We start from the raw sequence: 27,134 nt of genomic DNA, 5'->3' as shown, positions 1-27,134 counted from the left end.
TATCTGTACATAGTGTGAATATATGTTGCATAAGCAACTATGCTTCGTTGAAAGCCTTTACCTGCCCTTAATATATAGTACTCAGCCTGAGACAAGTTTTTATCCAACAATGAGCCAAACGAAATCTCATGGATTACAATATAAAGTTGGACTAATGCTAAACAAGGAAGCAAAGAAAAAAAAGAAAAAGCTCGTGTATCCTGCTATCCCAACAATACAAACAAATGAACAATAGAATTAGCAGTATGTACAGCCCAAACGAAAGAAAAGGGGATCGAAGGGTATGAAGATGGGGATATTTTTAAGGCCACAACTAATCTTGATGGCAGTGTGCATTTTCAAATATCATAATCAACATCAGTGGTATTCTGTGATGCAGAACGCCTAATTAGCTGTCCTTGCTCATCATAACGATCTAAGTTCTCACATGGTGCAGGAAACACATTGCCGATTACGCGTCCTTCAACATAGGAGCACTGAAAGATATGCTTCTTCTTGTAGGTTATACCTACTGACATATCTTGGAAGCTGACACCCTTAATGGGGATAGCATCAGTGCCATGAATTCGAACAGGAACTCGAACACCATGCCCATGAATCCCACTGAAGGATATATTGTTGAGGACTGGGACGGCCTTAGGATCGAAGCCGTTGTCAGGATGCTCATTGTAATCAGTCTTAATCACAATCCCGACACGGACATTACTGAAGGTCACATTGCGGTAAGAGATGTTGTGAATGTAGGCCCCTCTTCCAGCAGCAGTCTTTATCCTAATGGCTCGCCTTGACTCCCAAACGTGAAGGTTCTCCACTGAAACATTTGAAACCCCACCTGACATCTCACTGCCTATTGAAACCCCAGCACTAATCAACAATAGCAATGAGTTTAGATTTAACGTTAGACCATACACACATTCAAGCAATTGACTAATTTGCCAAGAAGACAGATTGCATAAAGTATATAGTCAAAAGGAAAAATGGATGAAAATGCAAAAATCGTCCTTTCTAATACACTCTTGGAGATGGAACCAGTTATATTTGATGCCTCCATTTAACCACAATCTTATGCAGTTCCTGAACAACGATGTTTTCTAGCATAGAAGTCATAATGTCTAATGAATTTCAAATCAGAATGACGTAGTGGATGCCTAATGCAACTTACATTTTCCAATCAGCTCTACTGCTTGGACTAATCAACTCTCTGAGGTAGGTAGCAATTATACGGACTTTTGTATCAAAAGCACCAACTCTTTTGTCAAATAATACTTTAATATTTCAAGAAATTTCATCTGGAAAGGCTTCCTACATATCTTGCTGCAAAAATGGCAGCCCTTCCTAGAATGGTAGCCTTAGACCATGGTTAATAAGTTTACATGATAATGCAGATGGAAAAAAAATATTGGATAAGCATCTTACCTCACCATAGAGCGAACTGTGACATGGCGGATCAAAATATTAGTAGATGGGCGTCCATATGCAATTCCATACTGATCCCAACCACTCTTTATTGCTATTCCGTCATCACCAACACATATGTAACAATTCTCTATCACCATATCCTCACAAGAATCTACATACACCATTCCCAGGAATCAGAAACTGGAAGGCCAAAATTGAAAATGGAAGATGAAAGGACAATAGCTTTCCTCAGGCTTCAAAAATGTACCGCATATTGATGGAAGCAATGGGCTTTAGGTCGTCAATATGATTTAGTAGATGAATGCAACAAGAATATCAAATAACATGGAATATAGAGCAAAAAAGAGGTAATGTATGACCCATAAAACAACAATATTAGACTATTAGAGCAGAATCTTATATATTCACAAAGAGCAAATGAAAGGTCGACAAACTATTAATGCAATGAAAGTGCATGCAATTTTCTCAAAACTAATTATCAAACTGAAGTTACTGAATAGCTGCATAATACTTTGCACAAGAAAGCAGAGGCAATACGTAGATATTAAATAATTACCTGGATCTATTCCATCTGTGTTTGGAGCTCCAGAAATAGGAGCCAAGATTGTAACATTTGCAACAGTTACATTCTTGCAATCATAGGGATGAAGTGTCCAGAAAGGAGAATCGCGTAAAGTTATGTTGGAGATGATGATATCCTTCGACCACATAAGCTGTACAAGAGGACCCCTCGTGAAATTGAGAAGTCTTTTGCGATACTTGGTCCACCAAGCCTGACCTTGACCATTTATGGTACCATTATGTCCTGTTAGACAAAAGAAAAGAAGCATTTAATGCAGAAATCACCACAATCCTGCTCATTAAGAAAACTCAAAATTGAAATTCCACTGCAGTAGAAAAAACGCAAGGCAATGTAACCTACAATATTAGGTGATTTAACTAATCAAATATATCTATCTAAGTGAAAGATCATATTTTCCAAAATGACAAGAATCACAAAAATCAAGATTCAAGGCACCATTTTTTCTAAAATCAAATGCCACCATATTCTAGTTTGATGCATAAAGTTTAACTTTCTCTTATCTAATTTAAGGATATCATTTTTATTTTCAGAAAAAAGATGATCATAGTGACCCTGTTCCTGCAATGGAAAGGAAGTATACAACAAGGAGATTCAAACTATAATCTAGCGGATATCTCCCTATTATCATCTTGTACATATACCATTATTTTAAAACTTCCATCTTAATGCCTACCCTCCCACATTTGATAGAATATAACTAGGCTCTGCTTAGGTCTAGCCTCGGTGACTGCCTTAGTATCTCATATCATATTTTAGTGTGTAAATTGACTCTGAAATTCAAAATTATTGTACATATTGATGAATTAGTGGTATCTAATAGCTTACTATAGTTCTTAACAAGAATACATTAGTATATTTTTTAAATTGTATGTACTAATTTTAACTTCTTCTAACTATTATTTATTTTATTTGTTTATTGTTTAACTATCTTGAATTCTAAACGCTTGCCTAGCACCTAGGCTTGTCTGCCCCTCTACCACCTACAAGCTTTTAAAACCTTGACATATACTATCCCTTTTATATAGTATTTACAGCATCTTGGCCTTCCATTCTATTTCTTTCGTATATGCTGATGACTAATCCTATGATCCTACTAAAGTACAAAAGGTCAGATTTGTGTACTGCGAACAGCAAAACATAACCAAATATGTTTGTACCTTTAGTTTCCAGCATTATCACTATCATTCATATGAGCTGGACCATCTAAGACATGACCTGGAAAGTAAAGAACAATCCTTCCTACACTTCAGAGGCCTGCCCTAAATAAACAGTGTATATCTTACTGCTTTTAATTCCTGTTTTATATGGAAGGTTCTTTATTTCATTCCAACCACAACAATCATATTAATACTGCTATCATAATATCCCATTCCTGTCTTATATTACCTCTATTCCTTTTCTGCCTTTCACTCAACAAGTTAAAAGAATGGTCATTACAGAATTCTGCAAATGGTGTTTAACTGCTAATCTCAACTATTTGTGTTCCCTTCCACTTAATCAAACTTGCCGGGGACAATTCTGGTCTGACTGGAATTATTCTCAACCTTAAATTAATTTGACCTTTTCAATCCCATTTGTCCTATGATTTAGTCAAATTGATTACTGACAATGTCTAATTGATGTCTGACCTTAAACAATCTCCAGTTTTATATTTAAGACTTCTCCTCATCAACCTGATTTTGGCAATTGTCTCTAAATGAATGAAGAGATAGTTGAAAAAGATGAAAAGATAGATTTATTAAAAAATCAAAATTAAGGCAGTAATGTAACCTGTTATAACCACATCCTTCAAATTTTGACCATGAATAAGGCTTCCGTATCGAGGTCCATTGTGTTCTCTTCCATGTCCATATGATGGCAACGGGGGCAACAATGGCCAATATTTCTCATCCTGCCACAGAACACATAGAAACTCAGTTAATGTGCTTTGCATAATCAAATGTTCAGAAAATGACAACATCAAAAGGAGAGAGCATAGTTCCCAGAATCAATTAGCCTACATAAGGATAATATTACTTCTGTGTGAAATTAGATTTTTGCACCATCTTGTAGGGTCGAAGATATTCTCTCTTTTTTTTCATAGGTTCAACCTCATTGACAAGTAGAATTAGCCTGAGAAACTGTAATAAAGAATATCACAAGAGAGAGAAGAAGTTAACTCAGAAAGATGGAGAAAGGAATCAAGGATAGCATGGAAAGAGGAAAAGAAGGCGATTATTTTCTCCACTCTTTGACCTAGTACAAGATATTAAATCCCTGATAGAGAACGCCATTATCCTACATATTAAAATCCTTGTAACATGCATCAGGACAAGAATTTCTACTAAAGAATAGCAAATGAGGAAAAGAAAAAAAAAATCTAGGCAAGCAATAAGCCTGGAAAAAAAATGTGATTTGTACCGACTTATCACAAAATTCTTATCATATATATTTACCAATAAGGAAATTGTCAAATAAATTCCAATACAAGATCCTTAGCTTCACCTGAATCCCAAGAATCACTGCACCCTCGGTAAGGAAGAGAGTCATATGGCTCGTGAGATTAAACGGAGCCGTGAGCCAGCGCCCTGGCAGCACATTGAGCTGTCCGCCGCCCTTCTTCGCGAGTCTCGAGATCGCCGCAACCGCTCGTTCAAACGCCTCGGTATTCAACGTCCTCCCATCGCCAACACCTCCGAAATCCGTCAAATTGTACGCCACCCTTCTCAGCCTAGGGATCGGCCTTAGCGGTGGCGCCCGCCCAAAGATCCGAATGTCGTACATAGAGCTACTCTGCCATATGAACACCGACGCGAACGCCGCCACCCAAAGCACGGTGAAGAGGGTCTTGTACGAGAAGAGGAACGTCGGAATCCACCGCCGGTTGTGGTGGAAGTGGAATCCCGCCTCTGGGGAGAAGAACGACACCATTCTCATAATAAACCGAAGCGAATCGCACAGGAACCTGAGAAATCGATCGTTCTCGCAATTCAATCTAGCAGAATAGGCGAGATTTAGTTCGATCGATAGATCTCGGCGAGGAGTACTCGATCGGCCTTGAGAGAAGGGAAGGGGAGAGATATAAGGAATGTATTACGGTTTCTGCCATGGGAGGAGTTGGTTAAGGTTTTAAAAAGGGGCGGGACATGCAGAGAGAGAGAGAGAGAGAGAGAGAGAGAGAGAGAGAGAGAGAGACTGGCCATAAGCGTCGTAGATGGCAAGTAGAAGAAGACGATAGCATAATGACCGAACTACCCTCATTTGGTAGTTATATCTACCAACAGGGGTTAAAAATCGTCTGCACGAATTCGTGGCCTTACGATTGTAATCGGACGGTCTGAGATGAGGAAGGACGACGTCGTGTTTCATTGACTTACGTATCACGACCGCATGTCCTAATCACCTATTACTTACGTGGAACCAACGACAATGATGTTCTCATGTTGAGGCAATTAAATTTTTTTTTTCATAAAAAAAAATGGCACATAGTTCCGATGTCAATTAAAACCTATTTCTTGGGTCTATTAAAAATCTATGAATCCTTGTAATTTTGCCATTTCCTACAATTTTTATACACGTCACTGCCAATCCATCAAGTTTATGATCATGTCTTGTTTGGTTTAAAACTAAGCCATGACTTAATTAGATTAATCTTATTTTTTAATCTTAATTTATATATTAAAAAATTAATATATATTTAGTTACTGAATTAGTTTAGAAATCTTTAGAATTTCTAATCCACACGGAAGCTTCCCATGGTTTGAGGGAAGCGTATTTGATATACTTGCCGAGCATAACTAAATTTAAAAAGTTTAATTAATTTATATGTGCGTGCAAGAGAACGTGAGTAAGATGTGGTCACGTAGTATATTCGTATAATGTGATTGGTCTTAGCAAATGAATTTATTTTTAACAATAGGTAAGAACGCTGACTATTAGTCGCCTATGGAGGATTTAATATACGTTCATGAGGTGAATCACTGATCTATTCTAGTTTCTAGATTAGACGTAATATTGGATATAATCTAAGTTACGAACCATAATTTATCACTAGGGAGATGATGATGATTAGCGATTATTTAAATCAACTGTAACTATATAATTCTCGGCTCAAATATTTTGATGGGCTTAAAAAAATAATATAAGTTAAACTAATGAGTAAAGATTTTTTACTTTGAAACTTTAAATTACTCTAAAATCTTAAACGTTAGTATTTTTATATTTTATATTCCAATACTTTCTTTTATTTTTTAGAGAAAAATAAACATCGTAAGATTTAAATCTATGAATTGCTTTTGATACCGTATAAATTCACTGGCTATTCTAAACACTTTTAAAAAAAATTATTTTTATATTTTTACTCTTTGGCTCTGTCTTTGCACTTGATTTAGATTCATGAGAGCTAAATTATAGTTTTCTTTTTACAGATCACAGGGCTAATAAAAAATTAGACAAGAAAAAGTTAACACTGCCAGAGAGCTAATTATAAGTTAAATAAACTCGTCTTCTTTTGGAAAGCACAGTAAAATTCGCAAGAAAGGCCGAAGAAAGCAGGCCAAAAGGCCTACAAGAAGTTGCTCAAGCCTTGGCATATGGAAGCCCAGATAAACTGCCACATGGCAACCTCTCATCAGCTTTCTATCCATCAAATGGCATGCCTTCCACACTAACTGCTACTAGATAAAGCCCTGTTAACTTCATTCGATTCAGCAGCTGCATCACTCTTTGCCATGGCTCTGGCTCTTGGTTCCTTTGCACTTTGTAGTCCCAAATCCAGGTATGGAGTTCATCCTCTGTCTTCAATTTTCTATACTAGTTTAAACTGTCCATGCTTGAACTCATCTAGTCTATTTCATGTCCAAACCTTGTTATTATATGAAAGTCTGAAACCAAGGGTGGAATCCTCAAATCCACTATCAAAAGTAGCTACTACCTCTTGTAAGCTAAAGACCCAAGTAGGAGCAACTAAAGGTGTGTCCAGTGTTTGCCAGCCACTGCCTCCAGATAGGCCTCTCTGGTTCCCTGGGAGCTCTCCTCCTGCGTGGCTTGATGGAAGGTAACATATGACTACACTAAATTTGTTGGTTAATCTCACCTCTTAAGATGGTGAATGCCTTCACTCCTGCTTCATCTTGTAGTCTTCCTGGAGATTTCGGTTTCGATCCTCTTGGATTAGGTAAGCAATTAAATCTGTGTGTGTTATGTGACTGTGCTCCATGCAATAACCATAGCCAAGATAATCTGGAATTTTTACATATCTCTTCAAGACGTTACATACATACTAATGGCTTAAAATTTTAAGTGAATTCGCAAACTAATATGTTTCTGTGGTAATTGTTGGTCTATTACTTTAAAGTTTAATCTTTTGGATAAATTGGTTATCTAATAGGATCCGACCCAGAGTCATTACGATGGTTTGCTCAGGCAGAACTGATGCATAGTAGATGGGCCATGCTTGCTGTGGCTGGAATTCTCATCCCAGAATGCCTCGAAAAGCTAGGGTTTATGGATAACTTCTCATGGTATGAAGCTGGGGCACAGCAGTACTTTGCAGACCCAGTGACACTGTTTGTAGTTCAAATGGTTCTCATGGGATGGGCTGAGGGGAGGAGATGGGCAGACTACATGAACCCGGGTTGCCTCGACATTGAGCCCAAATTCCCGAACCGGAAAAACCCGAAGCCAGATGTAGGATATCCAGGAGGATTGTGGTTTGATTTCATGATGTGGGGCCGCGGATCGCCGGAGCCGGTAATGGTGCTGAGAACAAAGGAAATCAAGAATGGAAGATTAGCTATGTTAGCATTTGTGGGGTTTTGTTTTCAGGCTATTTACACTGGAGAAGGTCCACTTGAGAACTTGATGGCTCACTTGGCTGATCCAGGGCATTGCAATATTTTTTCGGTAAGTCTGGAATTCTCTGTTATATATTCCTTCTGAATGAAGTACTGTTACCTAAGTGATATTGGAACACAATGTGCTTATAGTTTCATCTGTGCTTATAGTTTCATCTGTTAATTTCAATTAAATATTGTGAAAGTGATATTGGAACCAAGAAAGAGAAGTTAGAATCAAATAGAAATAGGGGAGGAAGCTCAAGAGAAATCTTTCCTAGCCTCTGCAAATGACAAATGCTTAAATTCAGACCACATTAACTCTCAGATGAGTTATGTGACATGAGTTTAGTTAATACTTTGGTGACTAGATCTAAGAAATTTCTACTCCTTGTAGGCTATAATCTGCAAGATCTATTTTAGTAAATTAGTACTTCTTGAATTAGAGGTTCTCATTCTAGTAATCATTCATACATTCATTTGTTCATTATTTAGGTCTACATTCTTGATTGCAGTTTAGTCTCCATAGTAGTGGCCGCCTCATAAAGTACTCTAGACATGCGACATAGTTTAGAGAAGAGAGAATTTCTAACGAGCTTCTGCAATAAAGATATATCCAAATGAAGATTCAACTCAAAATCATTAGTGCAGATATTGCAAGATATTGTGAAGTAGCTTATTTCTTTTGTGCCTCATTTTCTGAGCTTGTCCTTGTCCATCTTACAAATAAAAGAAGAGAAGTTAAGATGGTAAAGCAAAAGGCTTTCTTGTTTGCAATATGAATATAACTTCTCGCTAAATTTGTAGTTGGTCGTATTTAGAAGCAACCTTTTTGGTTGTTGAGAAAATAGAAGCAACTTTTATCTATTGATATCTTAGATCATTTCGATTCCATTAGAAATGAGTATTCAGACATTTGAGATTAACTGGCTCCTGTATCCTAACTTTGTAATGCAGGCATTCTCGTCTCACTAAATACATTCAGACTCAGTAATGCTGACACTGAAAACATTAAGAGCAGGAAAAGTGTCTTGCACTCAGCCAATTGAATTGAAATCAGTGACAGAGATTTCATTTTCCACTGACTTGGACTGAGTACATTCTATATGTCACAAGCTACTCAATGGAAAAGAATCTCAGCTCGCCTTTGAACATTCTTACTTTGAAGTATAGTGCAATTGGAAGCTCCCCATAGCTTGCTTTAGTACCTTCTTGAAGTGTTATGTAACAAACTAAAGCTATAAATCATTTCAAAAGATAATTATATGTATTTATTTATGGTGTGAGTTCATTATCATATATTTCAAGATAGTTACTTGTTTCATGACTGCTAGCTTTCATACCAGTTTATACTCCAGTCTCCACGATACTACATTTACTAGTTTCATGATACTAAGGGGCCATTATTTTCATATAGCTATCCCTTTCGTCTTCCTCCTCTTTTCTCTCCCCTCCTCTTCTCTTCCATTCCAATTATTATTCTCTTCAAGTTTCTTTAAACATTAGTTTCACATGAGAGCAAAGATACAGCTTTTAGAAGAACAGTTTGATCGAGTTTTCTCCTGCCTTTAAATTGGATTTATTGCCATCTTTACTATTTCCTACTCTTTCTTATTTATACGTAGTTTCTTATTGGTGGATTATAATACGTAGTTAAGTCCCGAGGAGCAATTAATTAATTTTTGTAAAGTTGACTCTAACTCTAAACAATTATTATAGATAAAATTAATTAATAGTTTAATGGCTTAGTGTTTAATTCTTGTTCGGCTTATATATATTCATTAAACAAATGAACGATAAAAAAAGAGAATATAAAAGAACAAAATATAGTTAAGCCGAATAAATAAATAAAGACCACAGGGGTAGCCGTCACTAACGGACAAAATAAAGAGCACCAACTGGATAAAATATTTAATTGGTTGGATTCGTTTTAAAGGAAGATCTAGACGACGTTGCTTTTGATTACCGTCGCACTTCTGACGTCAGAAGCTGAAACTTGTGGCGTGTCAGCTCCCACCGTCACTAGGTAATGGGTTTATTTATTTTATAAATATTTAAGTTGATATCGATTAGTCTAATTATTTAATCTATTTATTAGAGAACGATATAATCCCTTTTAATAGAAAAATCAAATGGGCGCGCCGTGTTCTTATTAAGAAATAAAAGAAAACAATAAAAAAAATTCCGATTAAGTACAAAAGAAAAGAATATATAATTTGAAAGATTTATATATATATATATAAATATAAATACAAGCTTTTACAGGGTATATATGCACAAAAAAAAATTTTCTTTCTAATATATATAAAGAGAAAGGCTTGCCCCTTCGTCATAGTCAACAAGCTCTAGATAATTAAAGTATACTTCGAAGATTCGGTCGGTGCCAATCTATTATCCTCATCTAAAATGTCACAAATTATTAAAGAGCAAAGCTAATATATAAAGAAAAGAATAGAAAAGAAAAAAGAGAGAGGAAAAAGAAAGTTAACCGCGATGTGAACGGCGTTATCTCCGCTATCTATAAAACCAACTCCCTTTCGTGTTCACAAAGAGCGCGAGAAGCCGCGAGAGAGAGCAAGAGAGAGAGAGAGAGAGAGAGAGATGGCGGAAGCTGAGGGAGCCGATAACGGCAGGGCGACGCACGAGGTGAAAGCGTTGCTCTCCACGGAAGCAAGAGATTTCCTCGTCCGTACCAGTGGCGATCAGGTGCAGATATACTTGGCTTTAGTTCCCCGTCCTTTTCTTTTGCCATTTTCTCTATTTTAATTTTAATTTTAATTTAGGAGCTCTTGGTTGGAGGTTTTTATAAATGCATGTTGAATCCAAAATATATTTTTTAGTTTGGTGTATTAAATTTAAAAAATCTTATTTTAAAAAACTAGTTAAATTCGTAATTTTTTATACCGATTTAATCTAAGTGGATGCTAAAAGACTACATCTAGCCTAATTTAATTCATCTCTCTTTTTTTATTTTAATTGAAATTTGATTTTATTTAGTTGAAAATATAGTTGCAGTCTTTTGATTTTAAAAAATATAATTAAATACCTATAATTATAATATTAAAATAATATTATAAAATACAATAACTAAATACTTATTTATTAAATATATTATTATAAAATATAACAAACTAAACATGTATTTAATAAATACAGTATTATAAAATATAATCAACCAAGAAATCAAAAAGCCCCTTAGTTCTCTCTTGTATACGGTGACTGCGATACAAATTGATTTCTTTTTGGTCTTCCATGCCTATATATTTTCTTAAATTTTTTGTGATAGAAAGAGAATAAATATGAAATATCCCTCTAATGCGGATAAACAATCCAATTAATATTAAAAAGAAATAAAATTTTAGTTGTTCTTTTTTGCATTAATTACTCATCTTTTCTCCTCGTTTAGTCATTAATAAAGGAAGCAGGGGATCTGTGTAAAAAAAAAACCGTGTGTTTTAAAAGATACTTATAGATAAGGGGATTTTAAGGGGGTATATATATATGCAAAACACTTTTTTATTTTATTTCATTATTGAGCGCTTCTTTCGTAAATTATTTATCAATCGATTTGATGAAAATCTAATGACTAAGATTCAAGGGTACAATAGGAATATAAAAAATTTAAAAGATATTATCGTTCCAATAGATAATTATTATTTTTTAAATATATTACCTTGCACATTATTTTTTGACATATCTTAATAATTTATAGTAAAAATATATATCCCTAACTAAGAGTAATGTATATGTATCATAAGGGTATTGATGTCTTTTTATAATTAACTTAATAAAAGTTTAATTAAATTTTATCTCTTAGATTATTTTTTATTATTTACATATATCTTTCATTAGTGTAAGATTGACTTAGAATCCTATTTAAATTGAAGTCTATATTCTTCATATCTCTCACAATCATATTTATAAGAGGAGAAATTTTAACGGAAGAAAAGAATGTGTAATCCGGAAGTTATGCACATGTAATCAAATCTTCTTAACTAATATGCCTATTTTTTTACATAATGTGGTTTTGGAACCAGTACCGAATATAAAAACTGGCTATTGTAGTTGTTAGATTTGAAACATACGACATGGAATGGATATGCACTACCGGCTTTGATACCAATAGTTCTGCTATCAATTAACTTTAGATTTGAAACACCAAACGAATCAGAATCAGATTCAGATAGAATAGTGAGAATTCGAATTTGCATCCAGATTTCTAACATTAATCTGGAATTGGATGCTGAATGAACAATGGATATTGCCCACAATTTGTTTGTGCAACTTTTTATGGCCTTACATAGATATAATATTTCTTTGAATATAAGCATAATGGAATCATATGAGGCAGGAAAAATAGTGCATTTTATTATGCTATTATAATTGTTATTTATATGGATACACAGATCCAGATTCAGATAAGAATATCAGAGTATGTGTCCATATTAATATCCGAGTCGAATAGACATCTAAATCCATATCCAACAAAAGCCTGAACAATCAGAAAGTGATTCAGTATAGCAATTCAATATTTGTTTCTATGTACTCAATGAAGTTCCCGAGCATGATTAGCGGAAAGCTACAAATTGGGATTTGATGCTGTCATTTTGTGCAGAAAGGATAAAGAAATTTTAATAGTAATTCCTTTCTTTTCTTTGTGGAGAATGTAATCATAAATGACGCTACAATCCTAGTGTTGTGAGAGGAGTTGTGAGTAAAAACTTGTATGCTAATATTTGTGCAGAAAGGATACAGGAAATGAATTTAGTTTTTCTTAAGCACAGTAGCGGATGCTATGTTTGCAAAAAAAAGCTTTGGCGAATTAACCAATCATTAAAAAAGTTTAGAAAAAAAGAGTGAAAAGATGCTAAGATCACCATAGTTGTGATGTACCCAGCAGCAGAGGATGGATATGAATCTATGATGAATAGAAGGTGACTAAAAAGCAAAAACAAGGAAATTCCCAAACCTTAATAGGAGTGGGGTGGTGTGAGGGTTTGCATGTTGGTGTTGAGGGTGTAGGAAAAGGACAAAACATGAAAGGGTAACAGATTTGTTTATGATGTGAGTTTAATGTGATGGTTTGATGATAAATTGTTTTGCTGTTGCAGACTAACATTAGATTTGATAGACCAACCTGGAATCATATTCAATTTTCGTTTTGTCATGTTAATCAGCTGCTACTGTTGAATTGTTTATCACTTCATTGATCAACTCACATGTTAAACAGCCATATGTGAATGTTGATGTTTGATAAATTGTCCATGATTTGCAGGCTTAATTTTTTAACTTAAACATGGACACAGTTAAAAGATTGATGAAACATCCTGATCAACAATGAGTTTCATGCTATGCAAACCATACATCAAGGTTACAGCTACAGAAAAATATACATTTGTAGTTCAATGGTTCCAGTAGCAGAGTTGATAACCAAAACTCGTAGTAGTAGTGCCTGCCTCTAGACTAGATAAAATGAACATATATACAACCGTTAGGAATCTAACGAGTCAGCAAGTGGAATATTTGTTTGCCTTTGGATTATTATTTATTAACAACTCATTCAAGCTTCACACAGTAACTGAAACAGGTGGTAAAACAGATTTACAAAGTTTCAGTACTTGTCATATGAAACAAACCCAAGCTATCAATTGTGGTCAGTGGATGTAACTTGTGGAGTATGCATCAGTAGCATGATATTATACAAACTCGCTTTTCCTTTTCTCGTAACCTATCATATATTTCTGGAGCATAGCTTGAGATTATCAGCTTATGTCATGAACTTCCTTGATGATTCTCCCATAGTTCTATCCACATTAGCTTTTTGTTTGATTGGTTAGTGAATTAATGAGAAGTGATATATGAATAAGCTCTTGAAGAACACAATTTGCAGGTGAATGTCAGTAGTCTCGATGGTAAAATTGTTGGTCTCTACTTTTCAGCCTCGTGGTGTGGGCCTTGCCACCGGTTCACCCCGAAGCTGGTCAAGGTTTACAATGAGCTATCATCTAAGGGTAGCAACTTTGAGGTTGTGTTTGTCTCAGCTGATAAGTCTGAAGATTTATTTGATACATACTTTTCCAGTATGCCATGGCTTGCCATTCCCTTCTTAGACAATAAAACTCGAGACCACCTTAATGATCTTTTCGAGGTGAATGGGATACCAACTCTTGTGATTCTTGATGAGAGCGGCATGGTTGTTACAGATGATGCTGTAGAATTTGTTAGTAACTACGGATCAGAGGGGTATCCTTTCACACCTGAGAAGATTGCATCATTGAAAGAGGAGGAAGAGGCAGCTAAGAAGAATCAAACTCTTCGTAGTGTGCTGACTTCACCTTCCCGTGAATTTGTAGTCTCAAATGCTGGAAAAAAGGTACCTGTCTTATACCTTCCGTTATCACTTTTGGATCTTTAATTTTACTCTTTTGGCTTACCTTCTTTTTGCAACAGGTACCTATAGCTGAATTGGAAGGAGAGATTGTTGCACTGTACTTCCATGTAAGCTCTTTCAGATCATGCCGTGAATTTACACCACAACTTTCTGACATGTATAAGAAGCTGAAGGAAAAAGGAGAGAGCTTTGAGGTTGTTCTGGTCCCCTTAGATGATGACCAGTCATCTTATGATCAGGCATTTAAGGTCATGCCATGGCTCTCCGTCCCTTTCAAGGATGAGACTGTTGATAGGCTAGTTCGCTATTTTGAGCTTAGGGGAGTTCCAACACTCATCATCTTAGGCTCTGATGGGAAAGACCCTTCATGGCAATGCAGCTGAACTTGTAGAGGAGCATGGAACCGAAACATACCCGTTCACTCAAGAGAAGTTGGAGGAGCTTGAGCAGAAAGAGAAGGCAAGAATGGAAGCCCAAACGCTAGAGTCACTACTTGTTACTAGGGAAAAGGACTATGTCATTGGGAAGGGTGATGTCAAGGTATGAAATATGGACCGCTTTAATGCTGATTTCTTCGCTTATATTTATTTTGCCTTAAGGTTAAATTGTCAATGACTTGCAATACTTAAATTTTCCATCGATATATAGTTAAATATTGACAGAAGAATATACTATTAGTTTAATTTCGTTCAACAGAATGAGCTATTTGTGATGCGATTAGAGCATTAAGCAAAATTCTATTATAAGTGATGCTTTTTTATTTGTATCAATCCTGAGGGATGCATAATACTAATTAGGTTCTGCACTTCTTTCTCTGTTGAACTTATCTCCTAATTTAGTGTTGCCATTTTGACAGTAAAGGAAGAGAAGCCTATGACTAGGACATCTCTTTAGATAGATTCAGATGACACTACATAGTTATGATTCAGATTCTTTTTCTCTTTGTTGTATAAATCAATGCATTGGATCCTTAGAGCTAGTCGATCATGGTCTGGTATTCTTTAACTCTCTCATGATCTCCTTTACATGGGTATAGTATGTAAAGTTACTTTAAGTTAATCTTGCAACGTAATAAACTGACAAACTAGTCAAATTGCTCGTTGCTTAGATGCCTGTCTCAGAACTTGTTGGGAAGAATATTCTCATCTACTTCTCAGCACAATGGTGTCCTCCGTGCCGAGCATTCCTGCCCAAGTTTATTGAAGCATATCACAAAATCAAGGAAAAGAATGGAGCCTTTGAGGTGATTCTTGTCTCTAGTGATAGTGACCAGAGCTCTTTCAATGACTTCTTTTCAGAAATGCCATGGTTAGCGCTTCCCTTCGGTGACGAAAGAAAGAAGACACTGAGCCGCAGATTTAAGATCACTGGCATCCCGTCCCTTGTGGCCATTGCTCCAACTGGAAAGACAGTCACCACAGAAGCAAGAGAGCTGGTCATGATGCATGGGGCTGATGCATATCCTTTCACCGAGGATAGAATAAAGGAGCTGGAAGCAGAGATCAACGAGATGGCAAAGGGGTGGCCTGAGAAGGTGAAACATGCACTGCATGCGGAACATGAGCTGGTGTTAACCCGCCTTATGGAGTACGAGTGCGATGGATGCAAGCAGGAGGGGAAGATGTGGTCCTTCTATTGTGAAGAATGCGACTTTTGCCTGCATCCCAAGTGCGCGCTAGAGGAAGACACAGAGAAGAATGATCCTGTTGATGGTAAGAATCATGGAGAAAAACAGGCAGAGAGTGGCAAGGAAGGTTATGTTTGTGATGGGGAAGTGTGCTATAAAGCTTAAAGGCTTGTTCTGTGTTTATAGATTATGCTTGCATGATAATATGAAATAAACCTCTGTATCGTGCAAAACAATGGTATTTGCTTGCCAGTTTGAAATCTGTGATGGAAGATATTGCTCTGGTAATCATTGGAAATATTTATATAGTGATACAACCTTGAAGGAAAATGATGTAAGGACAGTCAATTTGCTCAGGTTGTTTTGAGTTTAATTCTTGTTCTACCAGTTATAGTATTTCATAGAGCTTACTCAGTAGTTACGAAAATACAGTTATGGATAGTCGTGAATATCTTGCTTACCCAACAGAGTCTGATCAATAAATGGAGTTCACTGCTGACTAATGCTATTATCTTGCACATGCATATTTGGGTGTATGCAAACCTAACTGTATAGCAAATTGATGTCAAACTTATGAGCTCAATAAATTGCATGTCCTGCATACTATTTTCTTTCTGAAAATGCTACTCAGTACACTGTCTTAGATTCCCAATTTCCCATTTGAATTGTAAGATATGGAAGAAAAAAAAAATTTGTCAGCTAACTTTACATTCACGTTCGATCTTTGAACTCAGACAAATCATGACAGCTGAAATTTTTCTTCAACTCAATTTACAGTAGCATTTTATCATGCTCTAAAATAAAAGTTTTGTTGTAGCATTTTTCTTTCGTGTTCAGATGACATCCATGGCCAGTTTTCCAACTCCCTCCCAGATATTCGAGCATGGCTGCTTCCACCCAACTCCAAAGACCTTTTCCTCAGTGATTATGCTGACAGGAACAGAACGTTTCAAATATTTTTCCTCCGACAACATCTTCCTTCTTGGCTGGAACCAAAAAGTGTTCACTGCATCCATCAAGCAAACTAATGCCTTCCATGGTGATGAGCTATCTTGCTCAGAATTCCTCTTGCATTTTTTAAGAGCTATCTTGCACTTGGCAAGCGCATCAAATTTCAGTTACATTGGCTGAAAGAAGGTAATAACGGAAATTGTACTTCCGAGCTTCATCAAGAAAATTCCAATCTTCGTTATTTAAACTGTCAATATCTGGAGTAACTTTTTCCAGATAGGATCTTAGTATTGACTGCTCAATTTCTGATTGATTGAACTAATAATAAAAGTTTTGGCATCCTCTTTTATGCTCTTAGATCTGGAAACCAGCTGCAAGCGGCATCCTTTCTCGACCTACTAGAATCAAGCCTCTCTCTTAAATTCTCCTTTTCTTGCCACCTTCTTCGTTCCGCATACATATTAGATAACAACACATATGGTCCATCCTTTTGCGGTTCCAATACCATTATTTTCTCTGCTGATCTCTGTCCCAACTCCATCTCTCCATGCATCCCACAAGCTCCAAGAAGAGCTTCCCAAGCTAATGGATCCATTCCTATCTCCATCTTTCCTATAAATGATTCAGCTTCTTTCAGCCTCCCAGCACGACCCAACAAATCGACTATACAAGCACAATGTTCTCTCTTTGGCTTAATTTTGTACCGATCAACCATGGAGTGGAAAATCCTAAGACCTTCATCGACAAGACCTCCATGACTGCAAGCAGATAGAATTGCAAGGAAAGTAACACTATCCGGTATAAATCCTCCAGTTGTCATTGCTCTAAAGATTTCAAGTGCCTTATCTCCCTCACCATGTTGGCCGAATCCAAGAATCATTATTGTCCATGACACTGTATCATGCTTTGTCATTGTCTCAAATGCTAGCTGGCCATCTTCCAGGCTACCGCATTTGAAGTACATATCTATAAGAGCATTCCCCACCATTACATCAGAACAAAACGCTGACTTCTGAATCCTACAATGAACCATTCTTCCATGCTCAAGGCTCGCAAGCATACCAGACACAGGGAGCAAACTAGTGAAGCAAAAGTCATTCTCCATTACACCTGCATTCACCATTTCTTTATAGAATCCTGCAGCTTCTGCTGCTAGCCCATTTTGCATCAACCCAGAAATCATCGCAGTCCAAGAGATTATGTTCGGTTTCAAGATCCTCCTAAAGACTTCAATTGCAGAACTCATCCCTTCTCCACAATTTAGATACATGGTGATAAGAGCATTCCCAGTGGGTGCTTCTGATTCCAAACCAGCCTTCCAAGCACATCCATGAAGCTGCATTCCCAGGTACAATTCTCCTTTCTCCAAGCACGTCTTCAAGACACTTGTCAAAGTGAAACAATCGAAGCTACTTCCACCCTCCTTCCGCATTCGAGAAAAGACCTCCGCTATGTGTGATTTGCTCCCTCTTCGAGCGCAGACGTCGATCATTACATTCCAACAAACAGAGTCCAAGTCAACAATCTCCTCGAATGCATGGATCGCCTCTTCCATCCCTCGACACTTCTCATATGCATTCACAATCGCACTACCCACAAACCCATTTAAATTCAGCCCGAGTTTTAGTGACTGGGCATGAATTTGCTCCACGAATTGAGGACACACAATGCCATGAGAAGCAGCGAGCAAAGCGGAGAAGGTGATGTGGTTGGGCTGCAAATCTTCATGGAGCAAGCGAGCATAGAGATGCATAGCATCAAAAGCGCCACTGTCACTGCGAGGCTGAGACGAGATCACTGTGTTATAAGAAACAATGTCTCTATTCGGCATTGTGTCGAACATGTTGAGGACGATAGGACGGAGACCACAACGCGAGTAGAGGTTGAGGAGCTTGTTCCAAAGAGAGGAGTTACCGTTAAAAAAGTGGAGCTTTAGGAGGCGAGCGTGGGCGGCGCCACCGCCTCGAGAATCGTGCTTATCGGTGGCCGTATCCAAGAAGGCGGACAAGTGGTGGAGGTCGTCGAATGGGATAGCGCTACTGCAGAGAAATTTAAGAGGTTGGTTGAGGTGGCGCGGTTTGAGGAAGGAGACGTAGAACGATGGATGCATATCGATAGCGTATAGGTCGAATGGATTGGAGCAGTTCTTCGAAGTTCTATTACACCTCTAGTCCTATGACGTCCCTTGGATCAAGTTAATCGAAAACTAGAGCATGCATTAATAACCAGCGGAAAGATTGGAACTCTCACCTGATTCTAAGTACATGCTTCTCGATCAACGAATTGTCACTGTGCACCATTTGGGCAATGTGGACCATTGATTGGATTACTGGATATGAAGTTATAAACATGTATATGGAAAAAAGTTTTTATTTTTTATTTTTAACCCCCATGGATTAATCATATGCTAAATAAAAAAGCTAACCCCTTCTCAAATTTTTAATATCCCTCCCAAGAAATAAACCACAATGGGTCATACCTCATGAACAAATCACTAAATCATGCCCAATATCAGAAAATCGAACTCAGTGACTTCTATTGTGGGCAAGTATAAACCAACCATTAGAAGAGACTATAGTGATGACCCCAGAAGTGCTTCATGTACCTGTTAATGCTTCATAATAAGTGTACAAGCAAATCAGCAAGTATTAAAACCTAATTCCAAACATTCTGAATAAAGCGACCGTTACAGAATAATAAGGACCATGATTTTCCTAATAACTGCGTCAATTAATGTAGTTGCCTGAGTTACCGCTTCCATGTAAAAGATTCACGGCTTAACTGGGATGCCATGAGTTTCACTTCTTTCTCTCGGAAAGGGGGAAAAAAAGAAGCAAATGCAGTTGCACAGGATGTGAAGTTTTTATTGAATTAATATCATTGTTCAGAAGTTCTGCAAAAGCATACAGATATATCTATAGACATGGTGATAACAGCACATTATAAAGTGGGAATATCGAGGTGCAATTACTCTTTTGCCATTAATCCGGACAAGCTTTAGCTTTTTCTTAAGCTGATATAGGCAGTCTTGTCCATGTTTGGAAGGTAGTACTTCAGTAGAGGGCCAAAGAAATAGTTGCATATTGTCTCCAGAGAATTAGTATGCTAAGCAGATTCCAATTTGGATTCTTCTGCATGACTAGAAGGCTTCAACCAACCCTAATCATCGAACCTGCAAAAGGAAAAACATGGAAGATATCTAGGTATCAAATATACTGCTGGGGATCAGCATATACAGATTTACAAGTGACTATAGCTAAGAATACTAAATATTTTTGGCATGTCTAATGTTTTTCAGCACATACTCTGGTCCTCTGCAACTTTTACAATTATATTTTGACATGGAATATCTGAGGCCCATGACCATCCTTTCCATGGCAACATAAATAATAATCAGTAAAAAGACTAAGACCTAAAGATACTCTTTGAGAACAAGAAAAAATCATACTATTACAAAATTCAAAAACTCCTTCCAGCTCTTAAAAGTCAATAGCAAAACTTTGTTAAAAACATTCTATAATTGGTCTTCCAACTTAAATTAAAGAACCAAATAAATCACTATATTTAGGATGATTATGACAGTCCCATTGTTGGATAAACAGGATTTGAAACATGTTGGAGAAATGGCTCTAACCTTGTTATCCTCATCGCTTTATACGCAATCCCGCCACTCAATTGAGGAAAATTTGTGCTTCTAGCAGCTCATCTGTCAATCCACGGTACCTCATTGCCTTTATGAATTTACAGAAGTATTGACAACCAATTTATCCACACCAAGAGAAGAAATAGCCATCTGTCATATAAAGTTTTTTAACCATCATGTAAAACACCAATTATCAAATTGTAGCAACAAATTATTGCATTTTAATTTATGTTCACTTACCATTTGAAACTATCTCACCTATCATTCAAAATAGTCAGCCAGAAGAAAAGATGAAAAAAAATCAATACGGTGCCCTGGTAAAGTTTCTTCTTTTTTTTCAACTGATCTTGGCATAAATCTATCTCCATCTGTTAGGAGAGAATTTCTTGCTTCACTTCCAATTAATAATGGATAACTGCTCAATGAAGGATGAAATGTCATCAATCCCCTGAAGTACTTCTCACTTTCTCAGTTTCATTTATCAAGGCTGACAAGGCATATGGATGAAGCATGATGTAATTGGTAGTGAAGTTTTCCTGAAAACACATACAAGCAAAACAAGTTGAACTACTTTGATGTTGACTGTGCTTTATGCTGCCGTCTCATAAATTTTCCTGTGCGCAATCTTGTTGGCTTCCTTGCCCTGACAGGACCCTTGTTCTTCATTTTCTCTAGCTTTTCTTTCCTACCTTCTATGTCAGCTTTGATGACCTTGTCTCTGGTCCCTTCGGATAATAAAACCAACCTAGCAAACTTCTTTGGTCTTACCTGCCCCAGTCGTTCATGTATATCCTTAAACGCTGGAACTAGACCAGATCTCATGAAATATCCCTCGGTGAGCTTCATTGAATTCGTCTCTGGAAGAGTTAATGCATCTTTCAACTCAAGGTCCATGCAGAAAGTAGAATCCTTCAGCCACATCCTAAGAGAGTGTGCTTTTGCCACAAGGACTCCTGTGCGAGTTTTGCATGGCAAAAATGGTGAACCCATCTCCCAAAGGTATGCTTTTAGGGTTTTGTCCAATGAAACCATATTATATTCTGCTGTTCCTGTTATCAGAACAACAGATTTTGGCGATTCAGGAGATCCCTGCAATGAAGCATCCTGTTGCGACAGAATTAGCTTGTTTAAATTCAATATCATGTAATAGGGAATTCAGGAAGCATGCATGTATAGTATTCCAGGAAAAGGAAGAATAAAACAAGAAGAATCCAGAATCCCTTTGACCAGTTTGTCAGACCAAACTTGTACAAAGAAAAAGAAAAGAGCATTTAAACATATCAATGAGCATATCATCCATTCAGCTATATGGTGGCAGAACGATTGGCTCTTCATATAAATGTTGACCAAGTTTGCTAGCAGCAGATCTATATAAAGTATTTAGCATGCTAATATGTACAAAACATTCCCTCCAAAGAAGATGCTAAAAAATTTAATAATTTGAGGATGTGTATTTATGTTATCTAACTGATATCCTTTAAAAGCAATCATCCATTCTTACCACTAACATTGAGGCTGCTAAATATAAATCCCCTAACATTTTAGTAATCTATCAAATAGGACTCCATGCTCTATATATTACAACTTGGAGGAAACAGTTGTCATATCATTTTGATATATATTTTCACCTTACAGCAGAGATTTTCCTAATGAAGGATCAGGTGTTTGAGGCATCAAATGGTTTATATGATCATGTAAAGTACGTAAAAACATGGTGAAAATGGAGTTCATGCTGAAGTGTCACATAGTGAATATGAACCCTGATGCACAATAAAAGTACTTACTTGCATGTGGTCAAGCCACAATGTAAGGCCAACAAGTGCAGCACCAGCAGACAACTTGCGAAAATCAGCTCCCCAATCATTATCTGCTACCCTAAATCATCAGGAGAACAACAAAAGATTCATTATACATGTTAGACCACTTTATGAAACAATAAAAATATAAAATCTAGGCTATCATGAGATGAGACATTCAATTCTAATTCCTACTGTTAAATGACAAGTTAATGAAAATGTGGGAAACAGTCTACCCATTTGATCTCTTTATATTGTTCTTTCTCTTAATTCTTCCTTATAATTCTAAAAAGTGACAAGTCAATCCAATACAATTATACTCAAGTCTTCAAGAAAGTGGGAACGGATTCTTCTCCTTGCCCATATAACAGTTTAAGACTAGCTCATATCTTTTACTCATCCAGCTGTAGAACAGATGGTGTTAAGTTACAGTAATGAGGCAAGACAACAGAGATATGATGAGATTTATTTACATCTTAATCATAATTTTCCATATCTTTGTGTAGAAGAATGACCACATAAGAAAATATGCTTTTCTATTCAAAAACCCATAACCACAGTTTCGCACTACAAGTCAAGTAATTCTCACTTCAGACTCAAGCTCTACCATGATGAAACTGATCCATGCAACATAAATGCTAAATACATTAACTGACTTGATAAAATCCCATCGATTATAGTAGTGGAAAGTGGAAACTTGCAACTAAAGGTAATTCGATGTACCGAAACACATCATGGCGGTATATGCTTCTCTTGATTGCTAGCTGGAAAAGCCATGAAGCAGTTGCACGACGTTCAAATGCCCAAAGGAGGTCTTCTAGTGCATTGACAAAATTAAAGGAAGCATTATCTTCCAGTGGCACTAGATTTTCCAGCAAATGATCAACCTCTAAAATCAGAGACCCAGTTTTTTCAGTCAAAAGTCTGCAAAATGAAAATGGCTATAAGTATTGATTTCCACACTAATGCAAACACACATTTATGGCAAAAGAAGTATATTGAAATTCTTTTGAAGATCTTAACATGGAGAAAATTCAACCTGACGGGAAGATCAAATCCAGTATTTTGTAGAGCATTAAGAAGATGAATTGCTTCATCAGTTCGCTCACATAAACTTGCAGCTCTAATGAAGCATGTCCATATTCTATGATCCGGTTCTATACCATCTCTTTTCATCTCAAGTAGCTTAACGATTCCAAGGTCATAATCTCCATTCTTCAGGTAAGCATCAATAACAGAACTGTACGGTAATGTAGTGAGTTCCATACCAGTAACTTTCAGGTTATTAAGAACATTCTCTGCTTCTTGAGGCTGCCCAGCAGTCCCATAAGATGCCATAAGCATGTGCATAGTAGCAACGGTTGGCTCAACACCATCCTGCTTCATTAGAACAAGCAAATTTTCAGCTTTCGAATGGTTACCAGAATTTCTATATATTTTCATCATCACATGGTAGACAAACCGGTCCAATCCATGTCCCTTTGATCGCATACTCTGGAAGAGCTCTTCGGCTTGTTCCCATAATTGTTCCTTACCGCAAGCGACCAACAAGCTTTTGTAAGAATCTAACTTCGGCTCTAAGCCCAGTTGTTGCATCTCATTTAAAAGGGTGAAGCCCTCCTCAGGCCTCAGGTCTCTACTGTACATGACTATTAGGGTGTTGTAGGTATCCTGGTCAGCTTTCAGACCAGCTTCTAAGATACTATGATATACCTCTAGTGTCTTCTTAAAATTCCCAATTCCTGTATACATCTTAAGGAGTGAATTAAATATGCTAATGTCTGGCTTTAGTCCAGCTTCTTCCATCTCAGAAATCATCAGTTCGACGTCCCTGACTCGTTTTCCACGGGACAGCAAAGCAATCATACTTCTATAGAGATGCATGTTTGGCAAATACCCAGCTGCCTTCATTCCATTGTATATTTTCCTAACCTCAAATATGTTCCCTGATCTTGCAAAGGCATCGAGCATTATGAGAATTGTGCTTTTGCTTATCTTGAAATCCATATCTTGCAACTCTTGAACAACAACATACAGCTCATCAAGCCTCCCATCAACAATCAATGCTTGCATAAGACCATTAACTGAATCAACAGATGGCGAGGGCCCATTTTTCATCATCATGTTAAAGATTGCTCTTGCCTGTTCATAGCGACCACTCTCACCATATGCATATATTAGAGCATTCCAAATTCTTCTGTCAACAGATGACTGCTGTCTTAGTTTCCCTACCAAGTTTTCTGCCCTCTGCCAAAGCTTTAGCTTCCCGTACTTCTCAATTAGACTGACATAAACTGAAAGATCATCAAATGCAATACCATCTTTTACAGCCCGATCTATCAAATGATGAGCTGTTTCTGGGAAGTCCATCTTACAATACATATTAATCATACTCTGGTAGATCTTTTTTGAGGGCTTGATGCAAAGAAATGTCATATCAGAGAACAACTGAGAGGCTTCATAGAAGAATCCACCCTCCTCACAGCATGTGATCAAGTACTCATACAAGGCAAAGTTTCTGCTAAAGGATCCAAAACTGATCATCCCCATCTTATGATACTCTTCAATGGCAGCCATTGCCTGTTGATTTTTACAGAGCATCATTATTGAAGACTCAGATATCAAACAATGTGAATTGGGGGAATACTTCCGAATATATTCCAGCAAAGAAAGAGCTTCTTCATGCTTGTTTGATGCTTCATAAGCATCCAAAATGGATAACAAGTTCTCACGATCAGGCTCATAGCCTTGAACAACGGCCTCTTTCAACACCTCAGCCCCATGGAAGAAGCATCCTCCTTTGATGAGGAGAGCAGATATAACTTGCAGATTCATATGACAAATATTCTGCAAGTCCCTAATAACCTCATCAATCTTACCATCCATGTTTCCTTTTGCAAGGCTTGCAAGCATTATCTCATAGAGGCCCTCGTCCGGCTTGAAGCCATCTTGCATCATAGATCGATACAGAACCATTGCCTTCCTTGTCTCATCAAATCTCAACAAGACATCCAACATAACTGAATAAGCCAAATGGTCTGGCTTGATGCCCGATCTGACCATATGACCAAATGCCCCCTCCGCCTCAACCCTCATCCCAGCTTTAGCATACCCACATATCAATGCGCTGAAAGTCCTCAATGTCGGCCTCACCCCTGACTCCACCATTTCTGTCATCACTTTACCTGCCTCAGTAATCCTACCTGCCTTCCCTAATGAATCAACCAACACCGTATAGGTTACTGCATCAGGTGTACACCCTTCCGACTTCATATCATCATACAAACTGAGCGCCAAATCAAGCCGTCCCTGTTTCCCATACATATGGATTATGGTATTATACGTTATCTCATCCTTCTTAAACCCAGTCCTGGCCATTTCATCACACACTCTCTCAACCTTCTCTACATTCCCTTCTCTCGCAAAGGCATACAAGAGAGAGTTATATGTAACGGCATCTGGTGCAAAACCCTTTTCACCCAACTCATCAAAGAGGCTCTCCGCCTCACCCACCATCCCGCACCGCCCATACAGTGAAACCATCGCATTGTAGGTCCAAAGATCTGGCTGGCATTGCGACACAACCATGTCATCGAAAATCCTCACAGCGTCCTCCAGATTGGACCTGCGAGAGCAGGCACTAATGAGAGTATTGTAAGTGATCGTGTCGGGCCGTAGCCCTGACAGCCGGACCTCTTGCAGGAGTTCCTGGGCCAAGCCAGGTGGAAAATTCCCTGACTTGGCCCTCGCATTGATGAGAGTGTTAAAGCTTACAAGGTCTGGTTCGAGACTGCGGTCACGCATCGAAGCGAGCAGCTTCTGCACCTCGGTGAACCGCCCGGTCCGGGCATAGACTCCCATCATCGCATTGTACACCTGGACGGACGGCTCGGTGTCCGAATTGGCGCGGACAAAGACCTCCTCGGCGAGTGCGTCCTGGTGAGAGCGGCCGAGGACGCCAAGGATCGTGGCAAGGAGGCGTGGCCCGGGGGCGTGGCGCCGGCGGAGAGTCAACCACTCGAACACCTCGAGGGCACGGCGCCAGCTGGACTCGCCGACGCACTTGACGACGAGTGCGAAGTCGGTGGGGGTCATCTGGAAGTTGTCCCGGTGGTCGAGGACGTCGGCGACGAGGGCGGAGGGAGGGAGGGAGAGGACGCGATCGGATAGGAGGCGGACGCGGCGACGCCAGTCGCGGGCGCGCTTAAGGGCTAGCTTGGAGAGCTTCTTGGCGCGGGTGCGGGTGTCTTTGCTGGAGAGAGGCTCGAAGGAGTCCTTTTCTACGGTTTCCTCTTCCGGGGTTTCGAGTGTTTGGTTGGGGCCGGGGTCTTGGGGAGGAGAAGGAGATGGAGTTGGGGAAGGGAAGTGAGGAGGGGAGAAGAGAGGGAGGTGGAGGTTGGGCCAGCGAATGGAGGGGTCGGCGAGGGGGTAGTGGAATTCGACGGTGGCTGGTGGGTGGTTGTCTGGCGAGGTGGAGGAGGAAGTGGTGGTGGTGGAGCTGGCGGTGACGATGACGGCGGCTCGCCGGAGATTGGAGAGGTAATAAGAGGAGGTGGAGGTGGAAGTGGAGGAGGAGGAGGAGGAGGAGGGGAACGGGGAGAGGGGAAGAGGTGGGCTTGCGAGCGCCATTAGAGGCATCGGAACGAGTACGGGGTTTTAGAGACTGAGAAGAAAAGGGAAGCAGGCGAAGGATAGCGGGGAGCTGCGAACCTCTGAGTAATGCGAGAGATATTTCTCATTTTTCTATAGAAAAAATAGTAATGTTATTTTATCAACAAAAAAAAAAAAAAAGAAATATTACAGATACAAAACTCCTAAATTTTCAATTCACTCATAAACTAGCAATAATAAAGTAAACTACTCCAAAAGCGGTTGCACCACCCTTTTGTAAAAAAAACTCTATTTTAAAGT

The 27,134-nt window shown here is 38.2% G+C and overlaps 5 protein-coding genes across 7 annotated transcripts; 2 read left to right on the top strand and 3 right to left on the bottom strand.

Moving 5' to 3' along the window:
* Positions 1-96: 96 nt before the first annotated feature.
* Positions 97-5,178, bottom strand: LOC140800060 (probable polygalacturonase). The gene is made up of 5 exons (XM_073154700.1): positions 4,487-5,178; positions 3,773-3,893; positions 1,976-2,224; positions 1,417-1,570; positions 97-864 (listed from the first exon to the last, which is right to left on the bottom strand). The coding sequence occupies exons 1-5, from the start codon at positions 4,916-4,918 to the stop codon at positions 339-341; spliced, it is 1,482 nt and encodes a 493-aa protein (XP_073010801.1). The 5' UTR covers positions 4,919-5,178; the 3' UTR covers positions 97-338.
* Positions 5,179-6,640: 1,462 nt separating this feature from the next.
* On the top strand, positions 6,641-9,101 carry LOC140800061 (photosystem I chlorophyll a/b-binding protein 6, chloroplastic). Its single transcript, XM_073154701.1, has 5 exons — positions 6,641-6,758; positions 6,864-7,037; positions 7,120-7,157; positions 7,371-7,885; positions 8,773-9,101. The coding sequence occupies exons 1-5, from the start codon at positions 6,712-6,714 to the stop codon at positions 8,788-8,790; spliced, it is 792 nt and encodes a 263-aa protein (XP_073010802.1). The 5' UTR covers positions 6,641-6,711; the 3' UTR covers positions 8,791-9,101.
* Positions 9,102-10,388: 1,287 nt separating this feature from the next.
* LOC140799591 (probable nucleoredoxin 1) lies at positions 10,389-16,163 on the top strand. Its single transcript, XM_073153969.1, is given in 5 exon segments — positions 10,389-10,521; positions 13,706-14,188; positions 14,266-14,559; positions 14,561-14,746; positions 15,315-16,163. Coding segments are annotated over 5 exon segments (1,752 nt in total). The 5' UTR covers positions 10,389-10,416; the 3' UTR covers positions 15,999-16,163.
* Positions 16,164-17,130: 967 nt separating this feature from the next.
* On the bottom strand, positions 17,131-18,894 carry LOC140800154 (putative pentatricopeptide repeat-containing protein At3g15130). Its single transcript, XM_073154817.1, has one exon. The coding sequence runs from the start codon at positions 18,892-18,894 to the stop codon at positions 17,131-17,133; it is 1,764 nt and encodes a 587-aa protein (XP_073010918.1).
* A 733-nt stretch (positions 18,895-19,627) lies between these two features.
* On the bottom strand, positions 19,628-26,932 carry LOC140800014 (pentatricopeptide repeat-containing protein At3g18110, chloroplastic). Of its 3 annotated transcripts, none has more exons than XM_073154637.1 (6): positions 23,263-26,932; positions 22,947-23,147; positions 22,212-22,302; positions 20,668-21,531; positions 20,419-20,577; positions 19,628-19,956 (listed from the first exon to the last, which is right to left on the bottom strand). In XM_073154637.1, the coding sequence occupies exons 1-4, from the start codon at positions 26,859-26,861 to the stop codon at positions 20,995-20,997; spliced, it is 4,428 nt and encodes a 1,475-aa protein (XP_073010738.1). In that variant the 5' UTR covers positions 26,862-26,932; the 3' UTR covers positions 19,628-19,956; positions 20,419-20,577; positions 20,668-20,994. The 3 variants fall into 3 exon arrangements, with proteins under 3 accessions (XP_073010738.1, XP_073010739.1, XP_073010740.1); XM_073154638.1 differs by having other exon boundaries at positions 20,686-21,531; XM_073154639.1 differs by lacking the exons at positions 19,628-19,956; positions 20,419-20,577; positions 20,668-21,531 and having other exon boundaries at positions 22,212-22,294.
* Positions 26,933-27,134: the final 202 nt, after the last annotated feature.

Source organism: Typha latifolia, chromosome 13, assembly GCF_019914945.1.
Source record: "Typha latifolia isolate L0001 chromosome 13, TyphaL0001v2, whole genome shotgun sequence".
Taxonomy (NCBI): Eukaryota; Viridiplantae; Streptophyta; class Magnoliopsida; order Poales; family Typhaceae; genus Typha; species Typha latifolia.
Note: the sequence above shows the minus strand (reverse complement) of the source record. Positions and strands in the feature narration are given on the sequence as shown.